A 15,537-nucleotide genomic window follows, 5' to 3' on the forward strand; every position below is an offset into this window, starting at 1 on the left:
GGGAGACCCCAGACATGTAGGGAGCCTCGGTAGTCTTTTCTGTGTATTTTAAGAAATTGAAAACCATTTACAAGCGTGGTGCAGTCTCTTAGTGTACATATTTAGTGAGTGGAGCCTGGCTGGGGTCCTGGAAGGGCGCTGCTTGTTCAGTGTGTCCTCAGGATACACGGGGCTGGGCCAGCAGGCTGGAGTGGCATCCACTGAAGGGGCGCTCTGGCAGACAGCGCTCTCTGTGTCTTTGGCGTGTGTTACTTAACTTTACTAAAATTAAAGGCAGCAGAACAAACAAACTAAATAAAGTTGATGGCATGCATGTGGCAAATGCTTGTTAGAACTGCAGGATAGAATTAACATACTGGTAGGGCGAAACAAGGAAAATAGCTTGTGATGATTTTGTGTGTAGGAGGACCCACACCCTGTCTTAGGGGCAGGCAATGCAAGTGTGTTACTTCAGGCACATCCTTAAAATGAAAGATGAAAGAGTGACAGAGAGAGGAGGCTGGCCCAAAGCCGGGTTGGAATGTCTGCTTAGAGTGCTGCCCTGACCCCCGACCCCACGGCAGGAAGTCCTGCCAGTTGGCTTCTCCTCCCAGTAGGCCTGGATTGTTCCTCCCTCTCCTTTGAAGAGCAGGCCTAAACATTCAAATCCAAAACAAAAACTGCCTATTTGGCTATTTGACTGGGCAGTGGTGGTCCACGCCTTTAACCCCAGCACTTGGGAGGCAGAGGCAGGCGGATTTCTGAGTTCGAGGCCAGCCTGGTCTACAGAGTGAGTTCCAGGACAGCCAGGGCTACACAGAGAAACCTTGTCTCGAAAAACCAGATTGATGCTGGCCCCAACTCACTCTATAGCTGAGAATGGCCTTGAACTACTGAGCCTTCTGCCTCTACCTTCCAAGTGCTGGGATCGCAAGCTTGTGCCTTCAAGGTCTGTTTGGGGTGATGGAGGAGCAGACCAGAGCTTTGTGCATGCTGGGAAAGCAATCCACTAGCAAAGTCCTGAATTTTTTTTTTAAACACAGGGTCTCACACTAAAGCCCTGAGTGGCCCCAAAGTCATATCCTCCTGTTCCAACCCCTAACATGTTAAGATTACAGGCTTGTGCCATGTGTCAAATCTTTTTTATTTACATACCCAGTAAAGTATTTACTCTATCATACCCACTCTTTTTGATTTACAAAAAAAAATGTATATGTTTTGTAGACCATATATTAACCTGGCTCAAAAGTAAAAATGTAACACGCACACGTGTGTATGTATGTGTATGTGTGTATATATGTATATAATCTCCTTTCCACTCACTTTTCCTCCCTAAGACAGTTTCTATGTCTAGTTTTTCTTCCCTTCCTTTTTTTCCCCCCCCAGGGCTGGGATCAAATCTGTGGCCTTGCTTATAAGGCAAGGGCTCTACCACTGAGCCACACTCCCAGCCCTGATTCAGTTTCTTGTCTAACATTCCAGAGATGTCTATGCATTAGTACAGAAAACATAGACATAGTTTGGCCTGAATGGGAGTATCCCTTTCGCTGTTGTATTTTTTTCTTAGAGACTGTTTTCCATCAGTATCTAGAGCAGGCTCCAGCATCCCACCTAACAGCCATATAGTACTCCACTAGAGCAGGTTCCAGCATCCCACCTAACAACTGCATAGTACTCCACTGTACAAATGCTCCTCTTGTCTTGTTTCCTAGGTTTTGCTCTCTCTCCATCATGGGCACGCCATAGGCAGTCTTTAAGCTTATTCCGTCCCATGTTGTGTGCATGCACACCAAAGGGGCTTGCTGGCTCATATGTGTCTGGCTCTTGACAGCTATTCCTCAGCTCCTTCAGGGGTTGTACTGCCTTACAATCCTGCCAGTCACACACACACCACCCTTCACCTGCAGCTTTGCCAGGGCAGTGTGGTATCTGAGCTTTGGCTTCTGCCAGTCGGATGGTGAAGAAGGAACTGTGTTTGAGTGAACGAGGAAGCTGAGCCCTGGGAAGATGCGGGAGAAGGGTGCAGGGGTTCTGCACAGCTCAACCTGTCTGCTCCTGTGACCGTGGGTAAACCCCAACAATGGGTACCCATGAAGGCCACCATCACTCAGGGACATCTGAGGGGTGCTACCCTGAGCAGATCCACTTCCTGAGAGCCTGGAAACCCCCAGAGAGAAAGGGCTGGGCTCTCCTGTCTAGGGGACCTGGCAAGTATCCTTCTGGTGGTGAAGTTTTCGGGGAGGGGGATGGGGGGTGAGGGTGGGGAGCTGGCTAAAGGAGGGGAATGAGGACCAGGAGGAGTACCACTGGGAGGATACAGTGGTCATCGATGCTATTCAGTGTGAATCGAGTGTTGGAGAACCTGGCAAAGCCATCACGGTACAGCCATGCCCGCAGAGGGATGTACTGTGGGGGATGAGGGAAGAGAAAAGGAAAACGAAGCTCAGAGTGTTTCCATGGCACTGATTGTCTCACCTGCCTTACCTCTACCCTGGAGGCCCTGCCTGCTCTCAATAGTGGCCTCATTCCCTCTACTCCCACCCTGTGACTCCATCCCTTCCTGCCCTAACGATGGGTCTACTACCACACATGACACCCCCAGCAGGACCTAAGGTCCTAAAGGATGGGCTGAGCCTGAGACAGTGTGGAGTGGTGTGTACAGCAGGAAGGTCTGAACACATGGTGAGTGAGTGAATGAATGAGTGAATGAATGAATGAATGAATGATAAATGGGTGAGAGGCTGCAGCAGCCTCTAGAGTTCAGCTGGATTTGAATCCCAGTTCAGCTCTTTACCTGCTGTGTGACCTTGGGCAAATCATTCAACCTCTCTGCATCTGTTTTTGCTTTTACTTGTTTGAGACAGGATCTCCCTACGTAATGGGCACAGAACTCACTATGGAGACCAGGCTGGCCTTAAGCTCGAGATCCTCCTACTTCAGCCTCCCAAGCACTCTGGGTTAACCTCTCTGCTTCCATTCTCATCTGTAAAACGTGGCTAATAACAGAGGACATCACTGGGTTGTTACAATGGCTGGGGCCTGGTGCTCAGTAGGTGCTCACTACATGTTTGCTATGGTCTCCTGAAGGACTGAATGAGAGATGGGAGGAATGCAGCTGCAGACATGGGCAGCTAGGATGTAACACTGGGGACATGCCCCTCAACAGCCTTGTCCCTCCATGCCCCTAGGCTCACAGGAGGCCCAGCCTGAGAGACTCACCGACATCACCAGCACGTAGACGCGCAGGTCAAACTTGCGGCCTATGGGAAAGAATTGATTCGTGTAAAGGATACTGACTGGCTGTCAGACAGTAGGCTAGGTTTCAGACCATATCAGGAGATGGTCAGACAGACAGGGATCTGCCAGTTTGAGGTGCCAAGCATAGCTACACAGGGCACAGGGAGATGGTTGGGTGGGGCAGTGTTGGGGCAAAGCTGGAGGCTTAGTGGCCAAGGAAGGCCCTATGAGAGGTAGAGACTGATGGATAGATACATAGACAGGTGTAGGCCCAGCCCAGGCTGGGTGAGGCCTTCTGGCTGGACCTTGACCCAGATGGGCAAAGGTTGTAAGCTCAGGGGAGGGGAAAGAAAGAAAACCGAGGCAGGTGGCAGGGTCCAGGCCATGTGCAGACGAGGGCAGTGTTGTAGACAGGGCCAAGTCTCCAAGCAGTCTTTGGGATTTGTTCTACAAACTATAAAAAGCCACTGGCAAGAGTCGATGCTCCTCAATGCTGGGTTGGTGTGGCGTCTAAGGGGCTGGGGTAGTGATACACCAGTGAGGCCATTACAGCCATCCAGGTGGGGAGACCACAGCAGCTAGGAATGGAACGGAGGAGAGAGAGGTGGCCAGACAGACAGCTTTAAGATGATTTGAGCTTGGCGACGATCAGTAGAAGTGGGGCTGGAGAGACGGCTCCGTGGTTACGAGTGTGTTCTGCTCTCCCACAGGGCCCGAGTTCAGTGCTCTGCACACCCATCAGGTGGCTTACACCTAACTGCAGCTCCAAGAGAGCAGATGCCTCTAGCCCCCCGCAGGCACCTGCACATACTCACGCACAGACATGGGCACCTACATATAATTAGAATAATAAACACAATTTTTAAAAAGAGTAAAAGACAGTGGCCAGAAAGCACCAGATACACCCAGACACTTCCCAGATCCTAGCTTAGTAACCTGGGAGAGGAGAGGCCATGGCTCAGGTGGAGAAGATGTAGGGCAGGCCAGCCTTGGGCACAGTTTCAAATCTGAGGCACACTGGCACAGAGTTGCTAGAAGAGTCCCAAGAGACTTGGCTGGGGACACCAAATCGATGGGGGAGGGAAAAAGAGAAGAGACCCTACAAAGGTCACTGCCAGAGGACGAGGAGGGCATTATGAGAGAGGCAAGTGTCATTAGCTTGGCTGCAGTAAGACTCCTTCGGTGGCTTGCTTCTGTCTGCTCATATGGAACACAAGCTCTTAGAATGCAGCCCAGGATGGTGGTTGGCACCAAGGAGGCTCTCTGTAAATGTTTCACTGGATGAAAGCATGCGTGCATGAACTGGCTTTCCAAGGAGAATGTTCTGGAACCCAGTGGGAGTGGGAAGAGCAGAGTAAGCTGGGGTCATTGCAGAGTCACAGCTACAGGTAGGAGCATACGGAACAAGTCTCTGTTTCTGTGTCATTTCAGGCCTGATGACAGGTCAAGCCCTTGCTGACTGCCCTGTTGCCTCACTGTTCAGAGGGTGGGGGATGACACAGCCATCTCACCTCCTATTAAGTAGGGGTTTTCCACGTAACGCTGAGCCACGTAGTTCTCCACCGGGAGGTCATCTTTCTGATCATCAGAACTCCTTGTGTCCTGGTTGTGAGAACACCAAATAGTAACCACCAAGAGTGCCCTGTGTCCTGGGTGCCAGGTCGGGCACTCTCCCTGGGATCTCTGATTGGATCCTTTTACATCGAGTCTCTAAGGTAGGAACTAATGCAATTTCCATTTACACATGCGCACCTGAAGCACAGAGAGGTGGGATGACTTGTCTGAAGTCACACAGCTGGCCAGAGGTTCAGCAGGGGTGTGGAGCCATACGTAGTTCAACACCAGAGCCTACATTATACTTTAGACCCGGGCTGCCTCAAAAGGCCACATGTGGACATTGACATTTGCATCCACATGGATACTACATGCTGCGACATGAACAAAACCTGAAGCCAGTGGCTGCATGAGATAAGCCAACAACAAAAGGACCCACCACCCGGAGTCACCTGCATAGTCCAATGCCTACCAGCAGAAAGCAGGAGGATTGTGGAGGTCAGTATGGGATATGTAGTTTTGATTTGAGGTGGTGCAAACACTCTGGCCATGGGGTTTCCTAACAAGTGCGCAATATGAATGCCCCTAGTACTTCAGAACTGAACACTGAAAAATGGTCAAGGTGGGGCTCAGTCAGTGTACAGCTGGACACACACACATGGGGACCCCAGTGTAGATATCCCCAGCACCCACTGAAAAGCAGCCATGTAATCCCAGCACCAGGGAGGCAAAGATAATAGGATCCGTAGGGCTCGCTGGTCACTCAGCCTAGTTGAAGAGGTGAGCTTCAGGTTCCCTGAGAGGTCCTGCCTCTAAAGTAACTGGGGAAGATGCTCAGTCTATGCCCCGCCACGTGCATGCAAATGATTAAAATGCTAAATTCTGTGTTCTATACAGTTTAATCAATCCATTGGCAGAGGAGGTGGAGATAAAGGGGGAGGGAGTATTGCACAGATGGACTGGCAGTCTGCTGAACCACACCCTCTCAGGTCTCAGAGGAAATGAAATTTCAAAAGTTTAGCTCTCTGGTGAGTTTAGTGGCAGTTCACTTGCCCTCCAATATGCAAGGCTCTGGGTTCTGTGGCTGTCACAGGGCAAGGTAGAGAGAGAAGGGAGGGAGGAATGGAGAGAGGGAGGGAGGGAGGTTGATCAATTCTCTTTGTTAGTCCAGCGCTTAGCCTGGAAGAGCTCCTGCCATGGCTGTAGAAGTTCTAGCAGGGCTGCCTTAGAGGACATCAGAGCTCAGCTGTCTCTTTCCCCTCCTACCCAACAGCTCAGGGGACAGCAACACTCACAGGCACAGCCCTCCCTGTTACCCCTGGACCCCATCTCAGTGACCTCATGAAGAGCCAAGACCAAAGCCCAGAGTCACAGACACCCTGGACTCACAGCCTCACAGTGGTCAGTGCTTGGACTAGGGGCTTCTAGTCCTCAGGGCAGAGCCTGCTCCTGCCCAGCCATGGCGCCCACTGGGGCAGCCAGGCCTCTCCTTCCTGGGCCCTTCTCACTACTTCTACTCACATGGCTGCCTGAGGGATTCATGTTGGCACGAGCAGGCTGCGTCTCCACTCCGGTGGGTTTCTTCCCCGAAGTGCCCTGCCAGGTAGGTGCAAGAGATACATTGGGACGTGCATGCGGCAAGAGATATTTGGTAAGCACTCGCTTGTCTCCCCTGGGAGTTGAGTCCTCCTGCTCCCCACACCCAGCACCACTGTCACCTCCAGGGTTCACAAGGCCCTGATCATATCTCTAAGAGCACAGCTGTTAATGAGGGTCCTGTTCATCAGCACATCAGATCCTCAGCAGGCACTAAGAAGGGTGGGGTGAGGTCAGGATTTGAACCCAGAGCTGGTACTCTTGTGGGCAACCTTGACAGACAGCCCTATGAGTTCTGGGGGAAGGAAGGTATGGCCTCCTCCTGGAGGGTGAGGCTTGTGAGGGAAAAAGGTGGCCTCACCTTCCTCCAGTCCATGATGTCTTTCAGTCTCCGGAAGAGAAATATGCCCTTCCCCTGAGATCGGGCAACCTGGTGGCGGGGTGGGGGTAGGGGAAAGGCAGAGCTCAGCTCAGGGTCCATGTCCCCATGGGCCCCCATCTCTGCCCAGAAGACTAGCCATTCAACCCCCATGGGGCTGGAGGAGGAAAGTGAGTTGGGCTTTGCTACAAAGACGTACATTTGCATGAATAATGCAGAAGGACAGACAATTAAAAAACCATCTCGGCCAGTCCTGGAACATATCATCCGATGCTTTTTTTGGAAATCAATTTGCCTTCCTAATTAGGTTTTGCTTCGGCTAATACTGGAATCAATCTGCCTTTACTGCACCCTGCCATGGGTAATTCATGTCCCTCCCCCAGAAGCAAGGGGGCTGGGGGAATCTTTGATATCCTGTGGTGTTTCTGCCGCCTAAGATGTTCACCTGCCTGGCCTTGTACAGAAACATCGTCAGCAGACTCACTACTCTCTCCACAGCCCACAGTCCATTGGTACTGCCGTTAAACAATCATCAAAAGGTATATTGGTACATGTGTGAATGCATGTGGGGTGTGTGTGTGTGTGTGTGTGTGTGTGTGTTGCTGAGGATCAAACCCAGGATCTCACTTTTGCTAAGCGCGCACTGGATGGCAGAGCTACAGACCATCCCCACGGTCTATGCTGCATCTGTCACTTAGAAGTCTAAGGTTTCCCAGCGAAGCCTGTAGAGAACTAAGATCTGCTGTCTGGCTGGGCTTCTGTGGCCTCTGAGACCAACTTTGGCTTCCTGTGCCAGTTCAGGCCTTTAGTTATCTGGGCTACTGAGCAGGGGCCCCTGAGGCATCTTTTCTCTGGCACTCACCCAGTAGGTACAGAGCATTCTTCCTCCCTGCTCCTCTGAGCTGTGGTCCACCAGGCAAGGTGCACCAGGCGAGGTGCAGACTCGGAAGGCCTGGCAGCAGGTGGCTTGCTCACTTCTGGGCAGTGCAGGAAGCAGAGCAAAGTGAATCCTTCCTGTCTCTCCTTTTATTTAGTCTGTGAGCCCAGCCCATGGGAAGCTACCATCTCCATCCATGATGGATCTTCTCTATTCAACTAGCCCTCTCTGGAAGCGCCCTCTGAGACACCCCCAAGGACACACCTCATTAATTTTGTAGGTGTTTATTAATCCAATGAAGCTAACAATGTGTTATCACAAGTCTCAGTGTTGCCAACGTGATACATAAACACATCACCTTAAACCACAACATTCTGCCCCCGGCCTCACAGAGTCATGGCCGTCCCAACGTGGAATGCACACATTCTGACTTTAACCCCCTACCTAACACCTAAAATTTCTATTCAAAAATCATAAATCCAATCAAGGCATGGTGGCTCACACTTATAAATTCCAGCCCACGGGAGGCAGAGGCAGGCAAATCTCTGTGAGTTTAAGGCTACCCTGATATACATAGTTAATTCCAGGACACACAGAGCTACATAGAGACAGACCCTCCCTGTTTTAACAAAACAAAACAAAACAGAACAAAAGGTCCTAAATTCAGAGGCACTCACAGTGGCACACGACTCTAATCTCAGTACTCAGTAGGCAGGGACAGGCTGATCTCTTTGAGCTTTAAGTCTAGCCTGGTCTATATAGTGAGACCCTGTCTAAAACAAACAAACAAACAAAAAAAAACAACCAAAAGTCCTTAGTCCAAGGTCTCTTCCAAGATTCAAGGCAATTTACTAACTATGAGCCTTTGTACACTAAAAACAGAAGTTACATACCCTCTAATACACAATGACATAGAAAAATTATATTATCATTTCAAAAGGGAGGAATAGGGCATAGCAAGCAAAGTCCACAGTGAGATTGAAACAACAGGGAGGATTCCAGTCCTGTCACTCCAGGGCAGCACGTGGGGCTGATAGGATCTTGCACAGCCCCGTCCCCCCAGCTCTGCCATCTGCAGCACAGCCTTCCCCTCGGAACAGTTCCACTCTGCACTTGTGGCTTTCCCTGGCAGACATGCTACGGCCACAGCATCTTCAATGCACTGGAGTCTCCATTACACCTTGGGCTTCCCCTTCACACCTTCACCCATGGCTTCTTGGGGCTTTCTGCAGGCAATCCTACTCTGCTGCACACTTACTGATTTTTATGACCTTCTAGAACCCCGATGAGAGCCTCCATGTCTGCTTCTCACCCTTGAACTTTTCACGGCTGCACAACCAGAGCTGTGTAGATGCTGCTGCTGAGTTCTGCCACCAGCTTGAGGTAGAGTCTGGTGCTGGGATTGAACCCATGGTCTTGGCATACTACCCGCAGGGCCACATTGGAAGCCATTATAACTTCGGTTTTGTACGAGTGTGATCCCTCTCAGTCCTTATTCCCAAGCAGGTCAACTCTCAGGACGCAGTGACAGTCTCAGTGACAGTCTCAGCATCTCCATTCAGACACAAAAGAGTAACAAAATGTCCTCGAGTGGGGAGCAGCTAAGGTTGTCCAAGACACCACAACCTCGGGTCTGGAGCAGCTTCCTGGACACAGAGACTGATGGAAAGGCACAGTCCTGACCCTCACACCTGATGCCTTGCACTCTGAGAGAGACTCAAAGAGCTGCAGTGCTCCTGGGTTTGGGCTCCACCCAGCCCCCCTCCATCCCAGCAGGGGAGCTGGAGAGGAAGGGCAGATGGGAGAAACGTTGGATGTGCGCGATTTCTTTTACAGTAGACTGGACTTAAATTCTGTTTGGTTTTGTTTTAGGTTTTGTGGGACTGACGGTTGAACCTGGGACCTCAGGCAGGCTGACAAGTGCTTTACTACTGAGCTACATCCTCAGCCCTTAGACTGGACTTTCCATAGCCAGATCCAAAGGCCTATTTATTTGTTTAGTTGATCCTTATTGTTATTTGTGTGTGCATTTACATGTATTGGGTGTGGTTCCTGTGCCTGTTATGTGCACATGTGTGTAGAAGGCAGAGGTCAACCTCAGATGTCATCCTCAGGAACTGCTTGCCTTGTTTATTCGATTTGAGACAGGGTCCCTGTGTCGGTCGCACTGGCTGGCCTAAAACTATTCAGACCAGGCTGGCTTCAAACTCACAGCCTGGGATCAAAGGTGCAGGTCGCTGCATCCAGCACGTCAGCTTTACTTTTTGATAGGAGCTTTCATTCATACCTGGGACTCGGTGCAGGCTGGACTGGCCAGCCAGCCAGCCCTAGGGACGCTCCCATCTCTAACTCTTCAGTGTTGTTGGCACAGGGTGCTAACAATAAAACTCAAGTCATCACTCTGTAGCCAAGGGTGTCTTTGGATTCCCAATCCTCCTGCCTCTACCTCCCGAGTGTGCCACTGTGCCCAGTGGACAAAGGCCTATTCTTATCCCTAAGAGAGAAAAGCTGAGAGATGGATGGTCCTAGGGCCCTGAGGAGAGTCTACAGACCAGTACCAGGATGGGGGTGGGGCATTGCCAAAGCTCCCATATATTTTCTGTGTCTAAGGAAGAGGGTGAGGGTAGGGTGACAGGGCACAGCCTTCTGCAGGTAACTGAGGAGTGAGGCCTGGGATTGGTTTATGAAGATGTAGCTACGTAGCACAGATGCCCGGAGGGGGATGGACTTGGGTAAGGCAGTGCAGAGGGAAATACACTCTCTACCCTGTCCACAATGTCCCCCAGGAAGGTGGCTCCTGGGCTCCTGGTTCTTTCCCAGAGTCCTGAATAGGCTGGTGAGGCAATCTGGTGGCAGCAGAGAGGAGAGGCTGAGCAGAGAGCTACAGGCAGCCCCAGCTGCATCAAGTGGCACTGTCTGCTAATTGGGAACCAGCAATTGCACATTAAGTCTCTTCCTTTCCCTGCCCACTGCCTTTGTTAGTGGTAATACCATGACAGCTGTGGTTAAGAGGCGGAACCTTGGCTCTGTGGGTAGTGGGGTGTGTGTGTGTGTGTGTGTGTGTGTGTGTATCCTACAGCTGAGGCATGCTGTCTGGGAAACGAGAAAATGAGAACAAGTGCCTGTTATATTCTCTTATTCTCTTATTCTCTCTTTCTCTCTCTCTCTAAAGTCTCACTCTATGGCCCAAACTGTTCTGAAATTCACTGTGTAGCTTAGGCTGGCCTTAAACTTGTAACATCTCTCCTGCCTCGGCCTCTTAAGTGCCTGGATTCTAATTCTTTATCTGCCACCAGTGAGTTCTGTGACCTGGGACAGTACTGACCCAGGTCTGTCATGGGACTTGATTTCCCTGACGCTGCACATGTTGGATATAAAATACACATGTTAGATGAAAGGCTTGGAGTTAGATGCTCAACAGCGGGCCATTTCTCTTATTTCCAAGAGTTCAGGAAACATCTTCCCATCACAATGCTCCAGGAAGCTCTGGTCAGATTCACAAACCTGTGTAGCTGGGTGCAATGCTTTTAATCCTAGCACTCAGGAGGCAGAAGCAGATGGATTGCTCTGAGTTTGAGGCCAGCCTGGTCTACATAGTAAGTTCCAAGGCAGCTATGTAGAGAGCAACAAGACAGGAATACATAGAGAGACTCTGTGTAGTACATAAGCAAACCTGAGTATGCACACGCCTTACCCAGGAGTGTGTTCAAAGGCAGAGTCACTGGGCAGATCAGGTGGGCCTGAGCAGTCTGGTCTAATTCATGTGGGGATCTCCTAAGGCAGGAGCTGGAGAGATGGCTCCACAGTTAAGGGCACTGGCTTCTCTTCCAGATGACCCAAGTTCAGTTCCCAGCACCCACGTGGCAGCTCACAACTGTCTGTAACTCCAGTTCCAGAGGATACGATGCCTTCTTCTGGCCTCTATGGGCAATGCACACAAGTGGTACACAGACACACATGCAGGCAAAGCACACATACACATCAGATCACTAAAATATTTCTTTAAAAATAAAAGGTTGGAAAGCAGTAGTTCCCAAATTCCGTGCAGCTTGGAACTCTGCAGGAGAACCTGCAAGAGGACTCCCCAGGTGTCCAGCTGCAGACCCCGGAGGGGCCTGTGAGAGTGTTTCCTGAAGTGTCCCAGGGTTCTCTGTGGGAGCAGGAGCCTGGGGGTGGGTGGGTGGGGGGCTGCGGGGGCGGGGAGGGTTGTGGGGAACGCCCCCACACCAGGCTCCGCCCAGGAGCTCAAGCAGGACATGTATGGCATAGTTCCGACACAGAACTGCTTCTTTTTCACGAAGCCTCCAAGGGACACGAGGGGTTCAGTTTTGATACTGGGCCTTCCTGGGACCCCAGACCTCAGCCCTGACTCTCCCTGCAGGGGCACTCACAGGCTTCATGATCCAGGTGATCCCGGGGTTCTTGCGAAACTCCTCCACAAACAGATGGTACTCACAGGGCATCTCAAAGGTTTTGGGGAAGAAGTCACACTTGGCTGCCTCCGTCTTTCCTGACTCACGCTCCAGGTGCTTCCGGAAGCGCTTCAGGTTCTTTACCATGTAGTTTTTCCTGGTAAGCTAGGCAGCAGGGGAGGGCAGACGGTGACCCTCCGTGCCCTGCCTTGCCCACTTTTATTTAGAAAAAAATATTTCATTACATTTATTTATGTGGGGAAGGGGCTAAAATAAAAGAAAGGGGACACGATGACTGAGGACACGATGATTCCCTTTCTGAGCTTTTGTCCTCAGCAGTGAGTCGACCCCCCCCCCCACACACACACACACCACAGAGGGAAAAGAGTGTTGGCCCACTCTGACCCTGGTCAACCAGCAAAGCCCTATTCGTAGTCACTTCCCTACTCACGAGCCAAGCCAAGGGTCCTATTTCAACCAGTTCTGTGTTTGTGGACATAAATGACAATCCAATCCCCACAACAGAAGGGACACATGGACACCTTAAAGCCAATAGAAGATCTAGGCATAGTGGCCCATACCTTTAATCCCAGAGGCACGTGAATCTCTGTGAGTTTGAGGGCAGCCTAGTCTACATAAGGGAATTCTAGGACAGCCAGGACTCCATAGACAGACTCTGTCTCAAAAAACAAAACAAGCAGCCGGGCGCACGCCTTTAATCCCAGCACTCGGGAGGCAGAGGCAGGCGGATTTCTGAGTTCGAGGCCAGCCTGGTCTACAAAGTGAGTGCCAGGACAGCCAGGGCTACACAGAGAAACCCTGTCTCGAAAAACCAAAAAAAAAAAAAAAAAAAAAAAAAAACAAGCAAACAAAAGACTAATGGAAGAGTAGGGAGAATTACCAAGATGGGAATACCTGAACCCTAGAATAGCCTCAGACCCCCTTAGAGTCAGCAATACCCATCTCTGGGCGCCCCTCTCTCTAGAGAGCTCCAACACTTACTGATAAGTCTAGCTCCCTTTTCCAGTATTGTGGGTATTTAATCGATAAAGCCCACTAATATTGAAGGTCAGAGGGCAACCTCTGGGAGTCTGTCTGGGTCTTGGGGATCACACTCGGATCCTCAGGCCTGGACACAAAAGCCTTTATCTGCTGTGCCATTTGCTGGCCCTCCTGCCCACCTCTTGGTACCAGTCTTCACTCTCACACTCTCAGAGTAGCAGGAACAGTCCAAAGGACTCCAACAGATAGCCAATGGCTCAAAGCCATCCTCACGTCACAGGCCTGGAGGCTCACCTCGTAGTGGTTCCGGAAGTGGCTGATGCGCACGTGCTCATCCATGTAGGTGTGGTCAAAGTTCTCCCGCAGCCAGCTGACGTCACACCAATAGAAATCCCATTCGCCTTCACTGTGGTGAGGGAGACAAGGGTCAGACCTGAGCACCACAGCGCTGCACCAGAGCCCAGAGTGCCTTCTCAACAGACTGATCACCCCTGCTCCAGTCTCAACTACTTCCTAAGGTGCAGGGTGCTCCCTGCTTAAACATCCCGGCAGCTCCTCCGTGGGTACTCACTGCTGCCTCTGCAGGATGCATTGTAGGGTAGAACAGAGAATCCACCCTCTCTGCCCCTGCCTTGCTACTTTAATTTGGATTTTCATTGTCCCCCTAAAGCTGAGGTGTTGATAGCTTAGTCACCAGCCTGTGGCAATCCTGGGAGATAGCAGAGCCTTTAAAGAAGGGGCCTGGAAGAAGGATGTTAGTTCATTAAGGGCGGGATATTAGTCTGGCTTTGGCTTCTGGCCTTGCCTCCTGCCTACCATGAGGTCCCATCATGCTTTCAGCCTAAGAGGGGAGAGCCAACTGAACATGGGGCCAGGCCTCCTCAACCAAATAAGCCTTTGGGTTTTTGTTTGGTTGGTTTTTTGCTTTTTTCAAAACAGGGTCTCACTATATAGCTCTGGCTGGCCTTGAACTCACAGAGACCCACTTGCCTTCACCCCACCCAGTGCTGGGATCAAAGGTGTGTGTCACTGCTCCTGGAATTCTTTCCTGTTTTTAAATTAATTTATCTTAGAAGACATTTTGCCAAAGCAATGGAAACCTGACTGAATACCCCCTTTTTCCTGCCCGCACGCCCTCCTACCCCCCACCCCCATCCCTGCTTTTTCTCTTTTCTTTCCTATTGTGGCCAAGTATTGTGAGCTTTGAGAAGCACCTTGAGCCAGGCGGTGGTGGGGCACGCCTTTAATCCTAGCACTTGAGAGGCAGAGGCAGGTGGATTTCTAAGTTCAAGGCCAGCCTGGTCTACAGAGTGAGTTCCAAGACAGCCAGGGCTACACAGGGAAACCCTGTCTCGAAAAACAAAAACAAAAGAGAGAGAAGCACCTTGAGAGGCAGGGATGAGGAGGTAGCTACCTGGAGTGAAGAATGAACCAGGCCTGACTTTGACCAAGTCAGGAAGAACGCCAAGCCTACTGGATTTCCCAGCTGTCCCTTTCAGCCCAGGGCCTCCAGGCTACAAGGACAGGGAGAGGATATGAGAACCTTCTCTGGTAGATGGCACACATGAGTTCTTAATGTGTGAGCAAAAGTGACGGTAGCTGGCTGCTCACACACACTGACCTTCTCATGGATGCTTCCCGGGTGCTGCGCCAGCATCGCACCGACAAGCCACTCCACTGTGGCGACTGCAAATTCTGACCTGCCTGCAGGAGCTGCTGGCTAAGTGTCCAGGTGGCTAAGCTCTGAGATTCCTATAGAGCAAGGGGCACAGTGGCCAGCGAGGTCCACTGGGTGTTAGAAGTTTGCTAAAACTAAGGATGTAGATGGTTTCTCGGCTCCTCTCAGCGGCTGGATGGGGGTTTCTTCTGGATGATGACCAGGCATGTGAGGGAGCTTGGCCTGCGGGGGTGCAGTGTGGGGCTTGAGGAGTCCCTCCATCCCTTGCAGAGGACATTGTGTGGGGAATGTCTCTGAGCATGAGGGCCCTGTACTTCCACCAAGCTCCAAATGATTGTTTTCAAAATTTAATAGCCACATCCCTGGACAATCCCAAATAAATCCCACTGGCTAGGATATAATGGCCTGTGGGATGCAGTGGCGCTGTCGGGAATCACCGTCTCCAAAGGTCAAGAAAGCAGAAAGGGATCTGCTTAGGGGAGGAGGGCCAGCAAGATGGAGAATCGAGACAAGGAATGAGGAAATGACAAAGTGGCCGGTGTGCATTCGGGACAGTGGTACATGCAGGGCAGTGATACCTGACAAGTGCCCAGTGTGTGTGTGTGTGTGTGTGTGTGTGTGTGTGTGTGTGTGTGTGTGTGTGTGTGTATGTATGTGGCTGAAGTATGCTTGGGAACTATTTTAGATGCTAGTTTTAAAAAAATTAAAGAAAAAATTTCCACTTTCAAATTGTGTCCTGAGTTTCTTTTTAAACAGGCCAAGGGGTTTTATGGACGTTTCTGTAAAGATTTACACATGAGCTACCTGCACAGGAAAATATGCT

At 50.8% G+C, this 15,537-nt stretch overlaps 1 protein-coding gene across 1 annotated transcript in view; it reads right to left on the reverse strand.

Moving 5' to 3' along the window:
• Ttll9 (tubulin tyrosine ligase like 9) overlaps positions 1 to 15,537 on the reverse strand; it is a 44,161-nt gene that overhangs the window by 10,887 nt on the left and 17,737 nt on the right. Inside the window, exons 4-10 of the mRNA XM_021156838.2 lie at positions 13,331 to 13,442; positions 12,014 to 12,199; positions 6,728 to 6,796; positions 6,292 to 6,366; positions 4,728 to 4,818; positions 3,199 to 3,239; positions 2,298 to 2,385 (exon numbers count right to left, since the gene is read on the reverse strand). Coding sequence (XP_021012497.1) covers positions 2,298 to 2,385; positions 3,199 to 3,239; positions 4,728 to 4,818; positions 6,292 to 6,366; positions 6,728 to 6,796; positions 12,014 to 12,199; positions 13,331 to 13,442 — 662 coding nt within the window. The remainder of the gene's footprint in view (positions 1 to 2,297; positions 2,386 to 3,198; positions 3,240 to 4,727; positions 4,819 to 6,291; positions 6,367 to 6,727; positions 6,797 to 12,013; positions 12,200 to 13,330; positions 13,443 to 15,537) is intronic.

This window comes from Mus caroli, unplaced genomic scaffold, assembly GCF_978045245.1.
Source record: "Mus caroli unplaced genomic scaffold, Mus_caroli_1 scaffold_2, whole genome shotgun sequence".
Classification (NCBI taxonomy): Eukaryota; Metazoa; Chordata; class Mammalia; order Rodentia; family Muridae; genus Mus; species Mus caroli.